Source organism: Lycium ferocissimum, chromosome 1, assembly GCF_029784015.1.
Source record: "Lycium ferocissimum isolate CSIRO_LF1 chromosome 1, AGI_CSIRO_Lferr_CH_V1, whole genome shotgun sequence".
In the NCBI taxonomy this organism is placed as follows: Eukaryota; Viridiplantae; Streptophyta; class Magnoliopsida; order Solanales; family Solanaceae; genus Lycium; species Lycium ferocissimum.
This window is the reverse complement of record NC_081342.1, coordinates 12007582-12021710: the sequence shown is the minus strand read 5'-3', so window position 1 is coordinate 12021710 and position 14129 is coordinate 12007582. Positions and strand designations below refer to the sequence as shown.

General features: G+C 33.8%; 2 protein-coding genes across 2 annotated transcripts; one reads left to right on the top strand and one right to left on the bottom strand.

The window, feature by feature from the left end:
- Positions 1-3610: 3610 nt before the first annotated feature.
- LOC132068685 (rapid alkalinization factor) lies at positions 3611-4813 on the top strand. Its single transcript, XM_059462355.1, has 2 exons — positions 3611-3782; positions 4366-4813. Exons 1-2 carry the CDS (start codon positions 3653-3655, stop codon positions 4581-4583), a joined length of 348 nt encoding a protein of 115 aa, XP_059318338.1. The 5' UTR covers positions 3611-3652; the 3' UTR covers positions 4584-4813.
- Positions 4814-5839: 1026 nt separating this feature from the next.
- On the bottom strand, positions 5840-12746 carry LOC132048221 (dol-P-Man:Man(5)GlcNAc(2)-PP-Dol alpha-1,3-mannosyltransferase). Its single transcript, XM_059439131.1, has 13 exons — positions 12515-12746; positions 12368-12402; positions 11743-11880; positions 10629-10697; positions 9585-9742; positions 9410-9476; positions 9255-9308; positions 8737-8825; positions 7962-8078; positions 7777-7883; positions 7566-7644; positions 6634-6690; positions 5840-6542 (listed from the first exon to the last, which is right to left on the bottom strand). The coding sequence occupies exons 1-13, from the start codon at positions 12642-12644 to the stop codon at positions 6362-6364; spliced, it is 1281 nt and encodes a 426-aa protein (XP_059295114.1). The 5' UTR covers positions 12645-12746; the 3' UTR covers positions 5840-6361.
- Positions 12747-14129: the final 1383 nt, after the last annotated feature.

Genomic DNA, 14129 nt, shown 5'->3' with positions numbered 1-14129 from the left:
ATTTTTTTTTTAAAATTTTGACTGTGTGGGGGTTCGAACCTGGAACCCTTGGGGTTTAGCCGAAGGGCAAAATTTAAAGATTTCAAATATAAGGGGCAAAAGTTAAAGACCATCCCAAAAGAAGGGCAATTCGCAGAATTGCCCTTTCTAAGGAGTAGGGGAAGTAATTTCTGCTATGGTAGTTGACTTATCTGAGAAATATTATTATTTTCTTGCAGACGTTCAAACTGAGCTTTGGTTCATTATTTGATAATGGATCGATCTGTTTTTAATATTAACTAAGTCTTTGTTTTAATCAAAACGAGAAAAGAAAAATATTTAAGCTGGAATGGTTCCAACAAGAAGATAGTCTAAACCTACTTCAATAAAAAATAATAACTCTGCCGGGAAGACTTCTGCATCAAACTATAAGGTGAAGGAACCAAAATCATTGCAGATTTTATTATTCCTCAGAAAATTTGCGTCCCTACTTTGCCTGCACGGTCACTCTGCTTGATGCATTTTTATAGAACTTGTGTACTCAAAATTTGAGCAATTTCTATTGGATTATGAAAAAATTATTGTCTGCTTTATAAAATAATTAACACAATATTCTAGTTAAAACCTCAAGGATGATTGACTTCTATGTGACGATTTACTAGTGTACAAAGCACCTAGACATATTTTCTTTCAAGTATTTCCCCGTGTGACTATGTCCTAAAGAGAAACTCTGCTATCATTTTGCTTGAACTAATCAACTAATATTTCAAATAATTTAAACCTACACAAAAAAGGTTCTATTAATCACGACATTATTATTTAAAATATGTTTAAATTTGGTCTGAGAAAAAAATTGTTGACTCCATAAACAATATAGTGTCATATAATGACAGTTCAAACTAATAGGAAAAAAAGGTTAAATTTGCCCTAGAACTATACAAATTGAGCAACTTCGTCCTCCATTAGCTATTTGGTTTAATTTTACTCCCATTATTAGGGTAAAGTTTCATTTTTTGCCTTGACTCTTGACGGAGCTCTATAATTTTAAATCATAATCAAAAGTTGAGGGGGTTAATTTGGACATTTCTTCTTGAAGAATTTGGACATATTGAGTCTACCCATATCACGCTGGAGCCAGGGGCTGAGGTACAATATTAGGGATGAATTCGGACAAACTCAGTGGCTTTTACTTAGATCATGTATTTATATTAGAAAATTTATTAAATAAATGTAAATATTTAATTCTGAACCAATGAGTAATGGGTTGGGTGACAAGTTTAAAACCATAAACTTTAAATTTTGCCTTCGCTTCTGCCTGAGCCTAATAATCATGACATAGACAATTTACTAACGACATCCGTATAAATAAACCAAACAACTCTTGTAGAAGAAGAAGATTCGATGACAAGATGGCACCGAGTAGCTTTTTATAATAATATAGAAGGATTGACATCATTTTCTTTGGTAGGTTTTGAAAGGTTCATCTGTTTGAGGATATGACTAAACTTTCCAACAGCAATGAGGACGCGTTTGAACTGGTAAAAAGGAAATCCATTAGGAAAGAAGGTTCGTTTGAATATATACACAATGTCTCATTATCATATCCTTACGTCAATTGAAATATTATTTCTTCTCCAACGACAATCCTTGATTTGGTTTAATTCGAACATCATTATTATGATTGGGTCTAAGATTAGGACAACTAAACTGTTGTACTAAATCAACATGACGATAATATAATCTCTACTTTCCCCGAAATACCCTTTTTTATTTTTCAAATTATAATCGAAATAACTTTAGATACAAAAAAATTGTTCACATTCAACGTGTATACGAAATCGCATAATTATGCCATGGTTATGGATAAATAGGAATGAGAATACAGATCATTTAACTAATGTTTAATTGATAAATATTTGTGCAAAAAGTATACGCGATTTCTTTCATTTGCCTAAGTCTCGAGGGACAGAGTTACTCGATAGTAATGTGTTAGTGCGAGCTTGGGAGGTACCAAATACTCGATGAAATAATCGAGTGCGCACAAGTGTGAACATCACCACCATAAAAAATTGTGCCGAAGACATGATATGTGTAAAAAATGTGTGCAGAAGACATATGTGTTCATTAGTTGGTGCTGAACCAATAAAGATTTCTTTTTCGATTCATTCCTGGACAATAAATGGGGATAAATGATTTCTTTCATGTACCCTTAATCCCTGATTTGTTTTTGTAATTAGCAACACGTTGTTGATACAAGTGGTCCATGTGCATCCTGAGAGTGAAATTGTTTTCGAGAATGTTGGGATTATAACTACGACGGTGTAGCCTTTGGATCAGAAGTCAGAACTATTAACAATTTTGTCACCACATTTCTTCAATTTTTCCCCCGTTCTCATGCTTCTGCCATTCTCAAAAACTCAAATAACCACTTTTTTTTTCTTTTTTGGTACCACCCTCGAAGCAAAACGACTTTGAGAAGCTAAGCATCAGAACTCAACATTACACTTAAACCCTTCCCACATAATTATACCTTGCTTTTCCCCCATACTATATTCTTATATTTTTGGCTCGATGTCAGGAATTCATTTTTGCTACCCCAATTAATCCAAATTTGCATGGACCGCGCATAAGATTTGTTAAAAGGGAATACTTCTTATAAAAAGAAAACTCATTTTCAGGGCTCGAGCCTTGGACCTCCTTCCAGTATATTGTATTACATATTCCATCACTAAAAGAAAGTACAGAAATGACAACAACTCTTTGACAACAAAAATAATATTGTTGGCAAAATTCAATATTTGACAAAACTTAATTTTATTGTTGGCATATATGATGAAACTTTTAAAAATGCACTTTTTTTTGTTGCCAAAAAACTTAATTATGTTGCCATATATTGACTATTGTTGTAAAAAGTACTTTTGGTAACAACAAAAAAGTTGTTGCACGTGTAACAGCCAACGGGAAAAGTTTATGCAATAACAAAAAAATGTTGTTGCCAAAAATACTTTTTGCAATAATAGTCAATACTACGAGTCTATGACAACAAAAGAATTTTGTTGGGAATGCCTTCTTTCTTGTAGTAGTGCATGTCAAAGTATATTACAGAAGTTGGATATGGGGTTCAAATTTCGTCAAAAGTAATTTATTCTTCCTTCTTTATCTCCCCTTGTTAAAAGCATTTCTACTCACAAAACCATCTAAAGAAAAAAAAGAAGAACGAATAAAAATAAGGGAATGTAAACTATTTTTTTGTATTCCAAAAAGAATTATCTGCCTTAGAATAAGTTGGACGCCAATCTTTCTAAATAAAATTATATGTGAAAAGTGACATAAAAAGTACAATACATAAAATATTTTACTTTTATCGTTTAAAATACATATAGTTAAATTTGAATACATTTATAATCTGAGAATGGCAGTTCGGTAATTACTGGCAACATGAACACTGTTTCACCAAAAAAGCCAAAAATACTTTAAAATGCATAGTGTCCCCGATCCCGCCCTACTGTCGTTGAACTAAAACAGTGACATGGTATCACTAGTAGCAGTAGTAGTTAGAACTTACAACAAAAAAATAATCAACTTGTTAATTTTTTCTATATATATATATATATGTACTAAGAGGAAAAGAAAGATAACACGTATCAATTAGCATTAACAAATTGTAAAGACAATGGCAAAGTCCTCTTGCTCCATTTTCATCATCTTGTCACTATTAATCGCAGCGTTGATTATCTCCGGCGATGCTACCGACTTCGGCATGAACGGCTGGATTCCGATGAAATCCGCCGACAACTGTCTAGGTTCGATAGCTGAATGCTCTGAATTTCCTACCTTATATGGATTCTACCTTAATTGTGTTTTATTTCAAAATTTCTTGGTAAAAAATATTTTCTTTTGGCAGACAGAAGAAATTCGAACACCCTTGACAAAATTTCTAGCTCAGCCACTGATTGTGGTAAAAAATGTTTTACCTATTTGGATCTTCTATTCATACTACAGCACAACAGTGGCAGAGCTAGAAATTTTTTCAAGAGTGTAATTCGAATACACTCTTAATATATATCTATTAAGGGTGTTCAATATGTAATATATATCTATAATACGTAAGGCTGATCGGCTCCCTTGTTGGGTCCTTGCTAGGTTGTGGCTCCGCCACTGCCACAGTGTGGTCGATTAAAGAGTCTTGGTTATGGAAGATTATTCTCTCAATAATTTTTATGTTTTTATATTAGTTTTTCATACATATATCAATTGATCAAACCATATTATTAAATTATTATATCTCTTTTAATAGTTTGTTTTTCTTTTGTTCCTAATTTATCTTCACTAAAATTTATAATTATTAGCTTTCGCATGACGCTCTTATTGTTCCGATCCCAACAGGTTCAATAGCGGAGTGCATGGCCGCCGGTGAATTCGAAATGGATTCAGAGAGCAACAGGCGCATTTTAGCAACTACTGATTACATAAGCTATGGTGCGCTTCAGAGGAACACTGTTCCGTGTTCTAGAAGAGGTGCTTCGTATTATAACTGTGAGACAGGTGCTGAAGCTAATCCGTATACTCGTGGTTGCAGTGCTATTACTCGTTGCCGGAGTTAATTACGATTTATCTTGTCTTTGTTAATTAGTAAGTACTGTAATTGTTTTGATTAATTTGCTGTTTGAATAAGTGGTAGTGTTTTGTGGTTTTTGGTTAGAATAAACCTGGTTTGAATCCTGTGTTTATATATACTACAGTAGTACTATTTTCTTTTCAGTTGCTTCTAATAAAGTGGTAGTGGTGCTCAGGATGTATTATTTCTGTTTAATACAATGTTTATTGGTGCTAACTTGTTAAGTTCATGTTTGAATTGAATGCTTTTGAGTTGTCTATGAAAATCAGATTCTAATTGGTATGATACTTTGCTTCAGCTTTTAGTTTAGAGGGAGAGATGCATGAATTATTCTCTTCTAGAAAATTAGTATAAAAATATATGTGGCAAACACTATACCCCTCTCGAAATGAATGGCACCATTAAAATTAAGCAATCAAATATTTTTTTCTTCAACTACGATTTTCCAGATACTTTTGAACTAATTAAATTTTCATAGTATATGTAGTTACAAATATAAAGGAAAAATAAAGAAATATCATTCACAATTTACACGAAATTAGATATATTAGTTTGTCAATTGAGATGGATTTTTATGGGATTTTCTACTTCTTACCTATTTACTTCTATTTGAACCGTTCGACGAACGTCATGTAACCATCTAAAAAAATCTTCTCGTTCAACAGTAGTCAACTTGTCAGCCGTTACTCAGCATTCAAGCATCGGGTCAAAGCCAAAAAAAAATCCGATGAATAAAAGAAAAGATCATAGAGATAGTCAAATATAGGTGGAATCTGTTGATTAGTAGTTTTACACATCAAACGGTCAAAGTGTAACTGAAGAGAACAGTAAGCAGCAGAATAAGGGTTAAGCGCCACATCTGTTTGCTTTCTCGCCGATCTTTTTGTGGTAGCCTTAACGTCATAAATAAAAAAGGGTAGTGAAGTTGTTAGCTGAAAATTAGAAGCATGAGTTATCAGGAAACATAGCTCAGCAAGGAGGGGAACCGTTTTTTTTTTTTTAAGGTCGTCAAACTTCCCAATTTTATAGCTCGCTTAGCTTAATCAATTGAAAATAATTGATAAGCAGCAACTGTTAAAAAGTAGTTTCAAATATAAAATTTATAAGTTTTTATTCCATTGGGCTAATAAAATTCATTTTACAAACCCAATTTACTCTTTTCTCAAAATTGGCGAGGAGATTATAGCAAGCAAACACTTGCATTCATCATAACTGAAAAACTTGCTGAACATGACAAGAAAGTTGAAGAACAGAACTATTTAGCAGGATTTTCTATCCACACATGCTTTGATTAGCTTGTTTTGAAGAGATACATATGACAGTCCCACCGCAAAGAAAGATTCAGTTGCATCAAAGACTTACAACACCATGCTATAAGTATTCAAAAGCTGAGCTTGATAATGAACACACCATACACATTTAAAGGAAGAAAAAAGCCTGACCTAAATATCCAATTCCAATTCAGATTTATGGAACTCCTTAAATGCTGAAATATTTCATCCGTGGGGATGATCAATGAGGGGTAGCTTGAAGAGCTTTTAATTCAAATCTAAGGAGGTTGTGACCAGCTTGCTGGCTTTGTATACTATCTAAACAATGTAAGTATTAAACTATGAATAAAAACAGAAAAACAAAAAAAAAACTCCTCAGTATAACCAAACGACGCGTCTCAGGTCAGAGCATCAGGGTTTAACACTGGCAGTCAGAGACGAGGGCAGGTAATTTTGCATAACCACTTCTCGGAGGAGAGAAAACAAGTAGTGCTCATCTGGCTTTCTTCTTAGATGTTGATTTATCAGTTGTTTTTTCTACATATGGATATTCTGGTGAACTTATCCATAGACCACCTAGTATGATTAAATGGGCACAGAGGAGGAGGACTGATGAGTAAGAGTTGGATGGAAAGACATTCCAGCAAAATTCCACAACCGCGAACAACAGTAAACTGCAGAAGAGAACAATAACTTGTTCATACCTGGAACAGGAAATACCATATAACAAAGCAAATAAAGAAGCTTGAATATCAGATAGTGTACCGTAGGAGGGTCGGAAATGGTGTTTTCCACAATAAATATGGTAAGCAATAGAAGTACCTGCAAACCAAATATAGGTCAAACACTAATAGTCTTTTCTTAATTCAATTGAAACTTTGACAGAGAATCCAGGAAAACAATGAAAGAGCGAGTAATTTTTTAACTTTCCATCTGCTTGGAAAATGTTAGTCAAGGCTTTTCATGCCTTGCTTTGGTGCCATGCTAGCAGGGGAGAGAGGGGGTGATTTTGTGATATTCTCTTCCTGTAGAACTTTGTGAGTCTGACTCACTGGAAGAAAAGTCCACGAAACAGGTGCTCAACTACTCAATGAGCAGTGGATAAATAATATATTTCTCCCTTTAAGCACCTGCTGCAGTCCTGTGAACTCATAACAAAATGTATCCCAAAATTCTTTGTTCTTCAATGGGATGTCGACGCATCTGAAGTTATTACTATGACGGTCTGAAACACTCTATACATTTTAGTATGTCGCACTGATTAAATTAGAAAGAAATCATTAAAATAAAATCTGATAATACATTTCAGTTAGTGTTTGGTAGCTCATAAAAGGATGTTCCTATTGAATTATGTCCTCATGAACTATGTTATCTACTTTTATGAGCAGTTTCGCCAGACCAGAGAGCAATACAAACATGCATCTATCACAAGCTGAATGTTATGTTAACTATTCCAACAATCAAACTAAATTATCATTTACTAAAGCTTTTCAAATATTTAAAGATATGAAAAGTTGCAAATTTAAATACTTTCTGTAGTTTATTTATTTTGAACAAACAATTTAATCTGCTTTTAATTCACTCCAAAAATTAGATTAGTTAACCCTTAATAACCGCATCTAAACATTTGCTTTAAGAGGTACGAAGTATGAGATAGAATCCATGATCTAAAGAAAAAAATGAGCTGCAAAACTTACCAAGAGTAAAATTGGTAATGGAGGGATCGGGCACATATAATGCCAATGAAATTCCCGACAAACATTGTTGTCACAATATCTGAATGAAATAGACACAGACCCAATTAAGGAACCATAAATCATGCCAATTCAAGATAAAACTATTGACACTAACAAACTTGATGGCCTTTAAGTATTGAAAAACCCAAAACAGATTGGGCATGTTGCTTACGGTCAGCTTGAAGGACTTTGTTGGTTGGAGAAGGATTACTCTGAGTAACTCTAAGCTTCAACTGAATGAGTTTAGAATGCACAACAGCAAACAGTCCCCCTTCATGCCTGCAAAAGATGAAAAAGGATAAATGCAGTCCAATGGCCGCTAACTTATACCTATGTGTGTAGAGAAGAAAAAGTCACCTGCACCATCTGTAGTGAGCAAAAACCAATAGCAGACTTAGATGAGCAACTAGCAACGAGAGAGCAAAAGCTTTAGAAACAAAGATGTCTTCAGGAACAAATTTGAAGTTAACAGACCTGCAACAAAGCAGAGAGTTGCAATAAACATGTATTTTCTCAAGGGATAGGAGTAAAGCATGAAATGAGCATAATGTTACAGTAGCACAGATGGTAGAAATGCAGTTCTCAACTGTCAGATTATTCTAAAAGGCATGCCGAAGACGAATTAAAATCCAAAAGGATCAGAAACTTCCTTTGAAGATCACAGTAGGCTTAGGGTGAGAAGTGGCCTATTTAAGGGAAATGGGGAAACATAATTTTGCTGTCTGCGTCCAGTGAAATAAAATGAGCCCACTATCCACCCAAACTACAAAGGGATGAGATAGAGAACAAACTACAGCCAGCACGTAAGACCATGCATCTCCTACATTTAGCAGACACCACCAATGTGTTGTTTAATGGCATTTCAGGGAAAATAGTGCATGAATAATACAACAATGTTGTTTTATATAATGCTAACGTACGTTTATACAACAGCGTGTCAAGTTGATAGTTACGCAATCTCTTATCCCCATATATGCTATTTGTCTTGCACTGTCAAATAATTTTAGCAAAATATAAATAAATAGATAAATAAATCAAGAAAGAAGGAAGACAGCGATGTTAAAGTTGCATGAAATTTTCGACATGGTGCCTCAGAGCACCAATTTTGCATGTATTGTGTTTAAGGAAGTACCAGAAGTGGATGAAAACACGACCAAGATTGAAAGCTTTTGATATATATGAAGCTGGATGCGACAGGATAAAAGGAAGCCCTATGAGAATCTGCACCAATCATCATGGTCATCAGTATACAATTTGATCAGAAAAAGCTCCATTCAACAGAATTATACTTGTCACCTGACTCACCTACGCATATGAACCACAAACTCATCAGTGGATCTCTGAGGAAAGAATACAAAATATATTGTAATAATTAAAAAAAATGCCCAAGAGCATCAAGGATGGAACATATAGATCAAGCAAAAAGTTAAAACATCATGTGCCGTTCATGAGTAAGCAGAAGAAAGTGATGCCTTGATCCTGATTCCTTACTAAAATAACAGGACATGCTAAAACTATTTTTCCAAACAACGTTCACAAAGAACACAACTGCAGTAATGAAGACAATAATAAAAGTAAAGATGAGAAACATCATGCTGCCCGCTGAACATGATTGCATTAGGAATTAGAAAGGGAACTTGGAAAACCCACCTGCACTAATGCAGCACCTGCTAAGGCAGACATTACTCCAACAATATCCATTGCCTGTATTTCAAGTTTCCACCATATACACAAAAGGTAACTCAGAAATGCAGTTCAATGTCCTACTGAGATTTTTAATAACCTAAATTGTCCCAGTAGTATACCTTCACCATCAGGAGCAACAGAGGTGGTGCATATAGGAGCACATTCATCTTTATAGAAACAGCTCCGCTGTACTAAAGAAAAGACCATTGATCAATCTTAACTGATGGCTTTTAATCAATGATATAAAGTGAAATCAATCCAAAAATAAAAATGTCAAAGCAAGTAAGAATATACCTGAAAATTACCAACCCTAGATGCCATTTTTGGTAAATAATTGAGACCAATGCAGCATGGAGGAGAGTAGTGGCAAAACAATCATTAAATAATCGAAGAACAAAGATAGAGTGAACTCTTTTAGACAGAGAAAGCAAGGAGAGGGCCCACCAAGGTACCTGCAGCGCAGTTTAATCGTCAACTATGTTGCCAATTACTCATAGCATATCTCAACTCCAAACAAAAGCGGTTTGTCCATTTAAAAGATTTCCTACTTAGTACACAAAGTGGACGAATTCTGAATATTTACTGAAAGACATATTGCAGACATTTTCCTCTCACTAGAGTTGAAACTCAATCCTGATTCAGTGTGAAAAGACATTGATTCCCAAAACTTCAGTCAAGACTCCGCTTCACTGAATGATATTAATTGTGGAAATAACTTGAGCAAAAGCTATTGATCTCCTTGGCATAAGATTTGAATGATATTGATAAATGATCTAACTACAGTCTCAGTTTTTTTTCTCTTTTTTTTTTTTTTTTTTTTTTCAGAAATACCTCCCAGAAACATAATAACTTCTCGGCTTCATCATATTTTTCCTCCATAAATCCCGTTGAAGTCCAACTTTGATTTATTGTTTACCAAGATACCTCCTTTAAAAAAAGATCATCTGTGACTGCAGTAAATTCAACTTAAAGAAGATGCATTCTGTCACCAGGTCTCAAATTGATGTCTAGAAACTCATTCTCTTTTTTCCTTTTTGAAATGATAAGGTTTAATTGATAAGAACACTAAGATTTTGCTGGAGATCAGCCTATTGTGGCAAAAGTGAGAAGACACACAAAAGTACACCCCTGTCTAAAACTGTAGGGACCTAGAAACTCAATCTTTTGAAAGTCCAATTTCTTCAATGACATGAATAAAAATAGACAGTCAACACTAACAAATTTCACCAGTGGTTCCAGTCTTACAAGAGTCACAATACAACTCTTTTCAGGAATATATTAGCTTGAAAGGTTATCCACAAAACTCAGAAGAGCCACTCATATGAAGAGGACGCCTACCACATCAGTCTTCAAGTAGATGAACACGACAATTGCTAGATCCAACATGTAGAGAAAGCCAAAAAGAATCTGCACTGACAAGGAAAGATAGAAATCAACAAAGTGGTGATCTTATATTGAAGGCATAATAGAGTGTGGATTATCCAATGACAAGACGAATATGCCCACATTATTTCAAGAGTCACTACTAGTTAAATAAACAAGTGCCTACAATTATTCTGTATAGTGTGAACTATTGAGAACACGCAAAACCCAGCAGAAGGTTAGTAATTTTTTTCTCATTCTAGAATCTACTTTTAGCTTCCACCATGCATATAAGCATCGAAAGTCTGTCATTGCATTTTCTTTTTCTGAATAGCATACAGTAGGAAAACCAAATATTTGCTTCAGATTGTCATTGTCAGGAAAAGAAACACCCCAGCAGATTGTATACTGCCCAAATTAACAGAAGCCTCAAAGAAAAGTGCATCACGATTCACAAGCATGAAGAGGTAGCTGGAGTTCCAAATATTATGAAACAGGGTTGAAGGTAAGCAAGAGTTCAGCCTGTTAAAATAATTGCTAACAAATCAGGGCCAACACTGGAAAGCACCTCCTCACGATCTATGCCAAGAAATTTCAGGTGGATTGCAGCTGGGAGTTAGGAATTGGGTGCTGCACCAGAACTTGAGGAGAGATACAGATACAAAAGCAAGTTTCGCTAAATCCAGGATGATATCTGAATCCTCCATATTGTTCCGCTCTACTCAAGTCCATTTCATTCCAATACTAAATAATTTGCCTTCTAATATAAATTAGGCTTTTGTAATCTCACACTTATCCCTGCACGAGTAACTAGTTAGCATTGTCTATACGGATGCTATGTTTCCATTGTTTTTATTAGTTAACTCAGAAAACACAAAGTACATCTCTCTTATTGTTGTTTCTACGATAGAGTCTGTCACTTCAAATTCAGCAGCAAAATCTAATCAAATATGAAAGGGTACAGGCAGTTAATGGCATTTGTGTGCTCTTTCAAAATCAGATTCATGCTATCACCTTCTTATGTAAGTTTACTGGCAATCACTGAAACAATGATTGTACCTTCCGGAAATGGAGAAAATAGGAAAATTACCTGAGCAGGATAGACTTGACCTCCGGTAACATATTGTATAGCAGAGTAAATATAAAGAAAGCCAGCTGGATAAACTAGAGGCCCCGTGTCACCTTTCAAGTTACTGTAATCCCTTTCTCCTTTGAGAAAGCCAGTAACCTATAAACCAAAAACAACCAATCAATAAAACACTATAAAATACATATCAATCAACCACACTATAATGTATTAAGCCAATACTGGCAAATACTCCCTCTGTTCACTTTTACTTGTCACATTGCGCATCACGAGAATCAATTTGACTAATCTTCGGAGCTAAATTGAATTTCATTAATACAACATTTTAAATTTTAAATTTAGATGTTCATAAAAATATTACTTTAGTTAGAAAAATATCTTCTATGTCCATTATATAAGTTGCAACTCATTTTCATATTAATAAGATGAAAAAATACATCACCTTTTTAAAAATGTTTTTCTTTATTTGAAAAACATGCATTTGGACCTGAAAATTCCAAAAAACGTCCTATAAGGAGTATTTTTTTTGTACATTATTGACCAAAGTAAATTAAACTGGAATCTGTGTTGCATTACTAAACTGGAGAAACATACAGATCAAAATGTAGAAGTAAGATTGAACTCTCACCTGAGACATATAAGCATCCCAATCAATTTTCGTATCTAAAAAATAAAAGAGAAATCAAGCAATCAACCAACTAATAAAATTGTGATTTGATCCACATATAAGAGAAAAAAAAACTGGAAATGAAGTTTGGGAAAAATAAAACATTACATGGAACGTAAGCGATGACCAGAACAACTAGGATTGAGTCAGCGATGAGTAATGCAATAGCAAAGAGTAATTTAGGATTTTGAATTAAATTGTTTGATTTATGTGAACTTTTGGCTGATCTGGCAGCCATGGCTGTTGGAGCATGAAAACTATGGATTTCGGGAAAGACGACGTCTTAGGATTCGAGATTTCTTTTCCTGTTTCAAAACGCAGCGTTTCATGGTTATAAAATATAAATTATTTTGACAACCCTTTGGACTAGGGTAAATGCGACTCGACCACTTCATTTTTTGATTTTTTTCCTTTTGGGACCCCAATAATTACTTATTGGGAGTGTTCAGACTTAAGAGCTCGTTTAGTAGGAGGTTTTAGATAAAATAGTCATTGTATTATATGTGGCATGGTTGACATTTTGGGCATATATAACTATTTTATGTGGATTATGTAATACACCAAATGGTGTATTATCTTATACCATTATCACCATAGGATACCTTATCCATGGATAGCTCGTACATGGATAAAAAATTAAAATGACAAACTAACCTTGTTTTGTTTCAAGAAACCTATAAAGGTCAAGCATTCAAGGGTATTATTGTAATAATTTATTTTTTAATTTTAAAAATAAATAAATATTCAAATTGTATTTTTGCTCCAATTTTAGTGCGATGAACCAAAAACAGGAAAAAAACATTCTTGTATTATTAATCTCTACATTACTAATCAATGTATAAATTGATAATTTCAAATTAAAAATTATACTAAATATAAGATAAAATAATCTCATAAATTTGTTTTCAGATTATAATCTCTTATTTCATCAACTAAATGGCTCCTAAAAGGTTAATACCTGCTTCAAAAATCAGGATACTACTAATCAAATTGTAGCCTTTCAACTATTAGCTATTTGTAACACGACAATAAGCAAAGATCTCACGGTACATTCTTCTTATTCATGTTTTCACAACCTCTAAATTATTACTAAGTTGTGTTTGATTGGACATCTCATACTCCTATATTAACGACGTAGCAGAAGCAAACGGCCGAAACATAAATCTGGTGAATAATAAATGTTTAAAAGTTATTTTGATTTAAAAGCACCTAAAATAAGCTAATCCTAACATGCTCTATATAAGTTGGAGGCAAGATAAACAAACAACGTGTCCAGTGTCCATCACTTTTCTCTTCACAAAAGGGAAAAAAAAAGTAGAATTTACGTTTGGGGTTCGGGGGATTCTTCATTTAATTTTTTATTTTGTTAGTACAAGTTTAATAATTTTGGATTCTCTTGGGGAGATGTGTTTTTTTCTCTTCCTTCTTTTCCATTTTCTCCTCCTCTTATTTTCACCTTTTTTCTCATCGTTTATTTGTGATTATAATTGTGCAAAATTCATTCTACTGAGTTTATATTATTAAATTGGTTTAGTTGGAAAAAATTGAGGAGCTGTAACTTGTCAAAGAAGACGGATATGTCTATTAATTTATGAAGGTTTAAATTGATTGTTGGGGTTGATATTAAAAGGATTATATCAAGTTTGAAGTTAATTTGAATAAATTTTGAAGCAAAAAGTTGTTGGTATATTTTTTACATAACAAATACAAGGACCCGTCAAGA

Excerpts from the sequence above, each read along its gene's own strand:
- LOC132048221 (XM_059439131.1), bottom strand. The coding sequence starts at position 12,644 with ATGGCTGCCAGATCAGCCAAAAGTTCACATAAATCAAACAATTTAATT. Across the intron at positions 8,079-8,736 it reads CGTGTTTTCATCCACTTCTG|GTCTGTTAACTTCAAATTTG; the intron begins GTACTTCCTTAA and ends GCTTTGTTGCAG. Across the intron at positions 6,543-6,633 it reads CCATTTCCGACCCTCCTACG|TTTACTGTTGTTCGCGGTTG; the intron begins GTACACTATCTG and ends TCTCTTCTGCAG.
- LOC132068685 (XM_059462355.1), top strand. The coding sequence starts at position 3,653 with ATGGCAAAGTCCTCTTGCTCCATTTTCATCATCTTGTCACTATTAATC. Across the intron at positions 3,783-4,365 it reads ATCCGCCGACAACTGTCTAG|GTTCAATAGCGGAGTGCATG; the intron begins GTTCGATAGCTG and ends CGATCCCAACAG.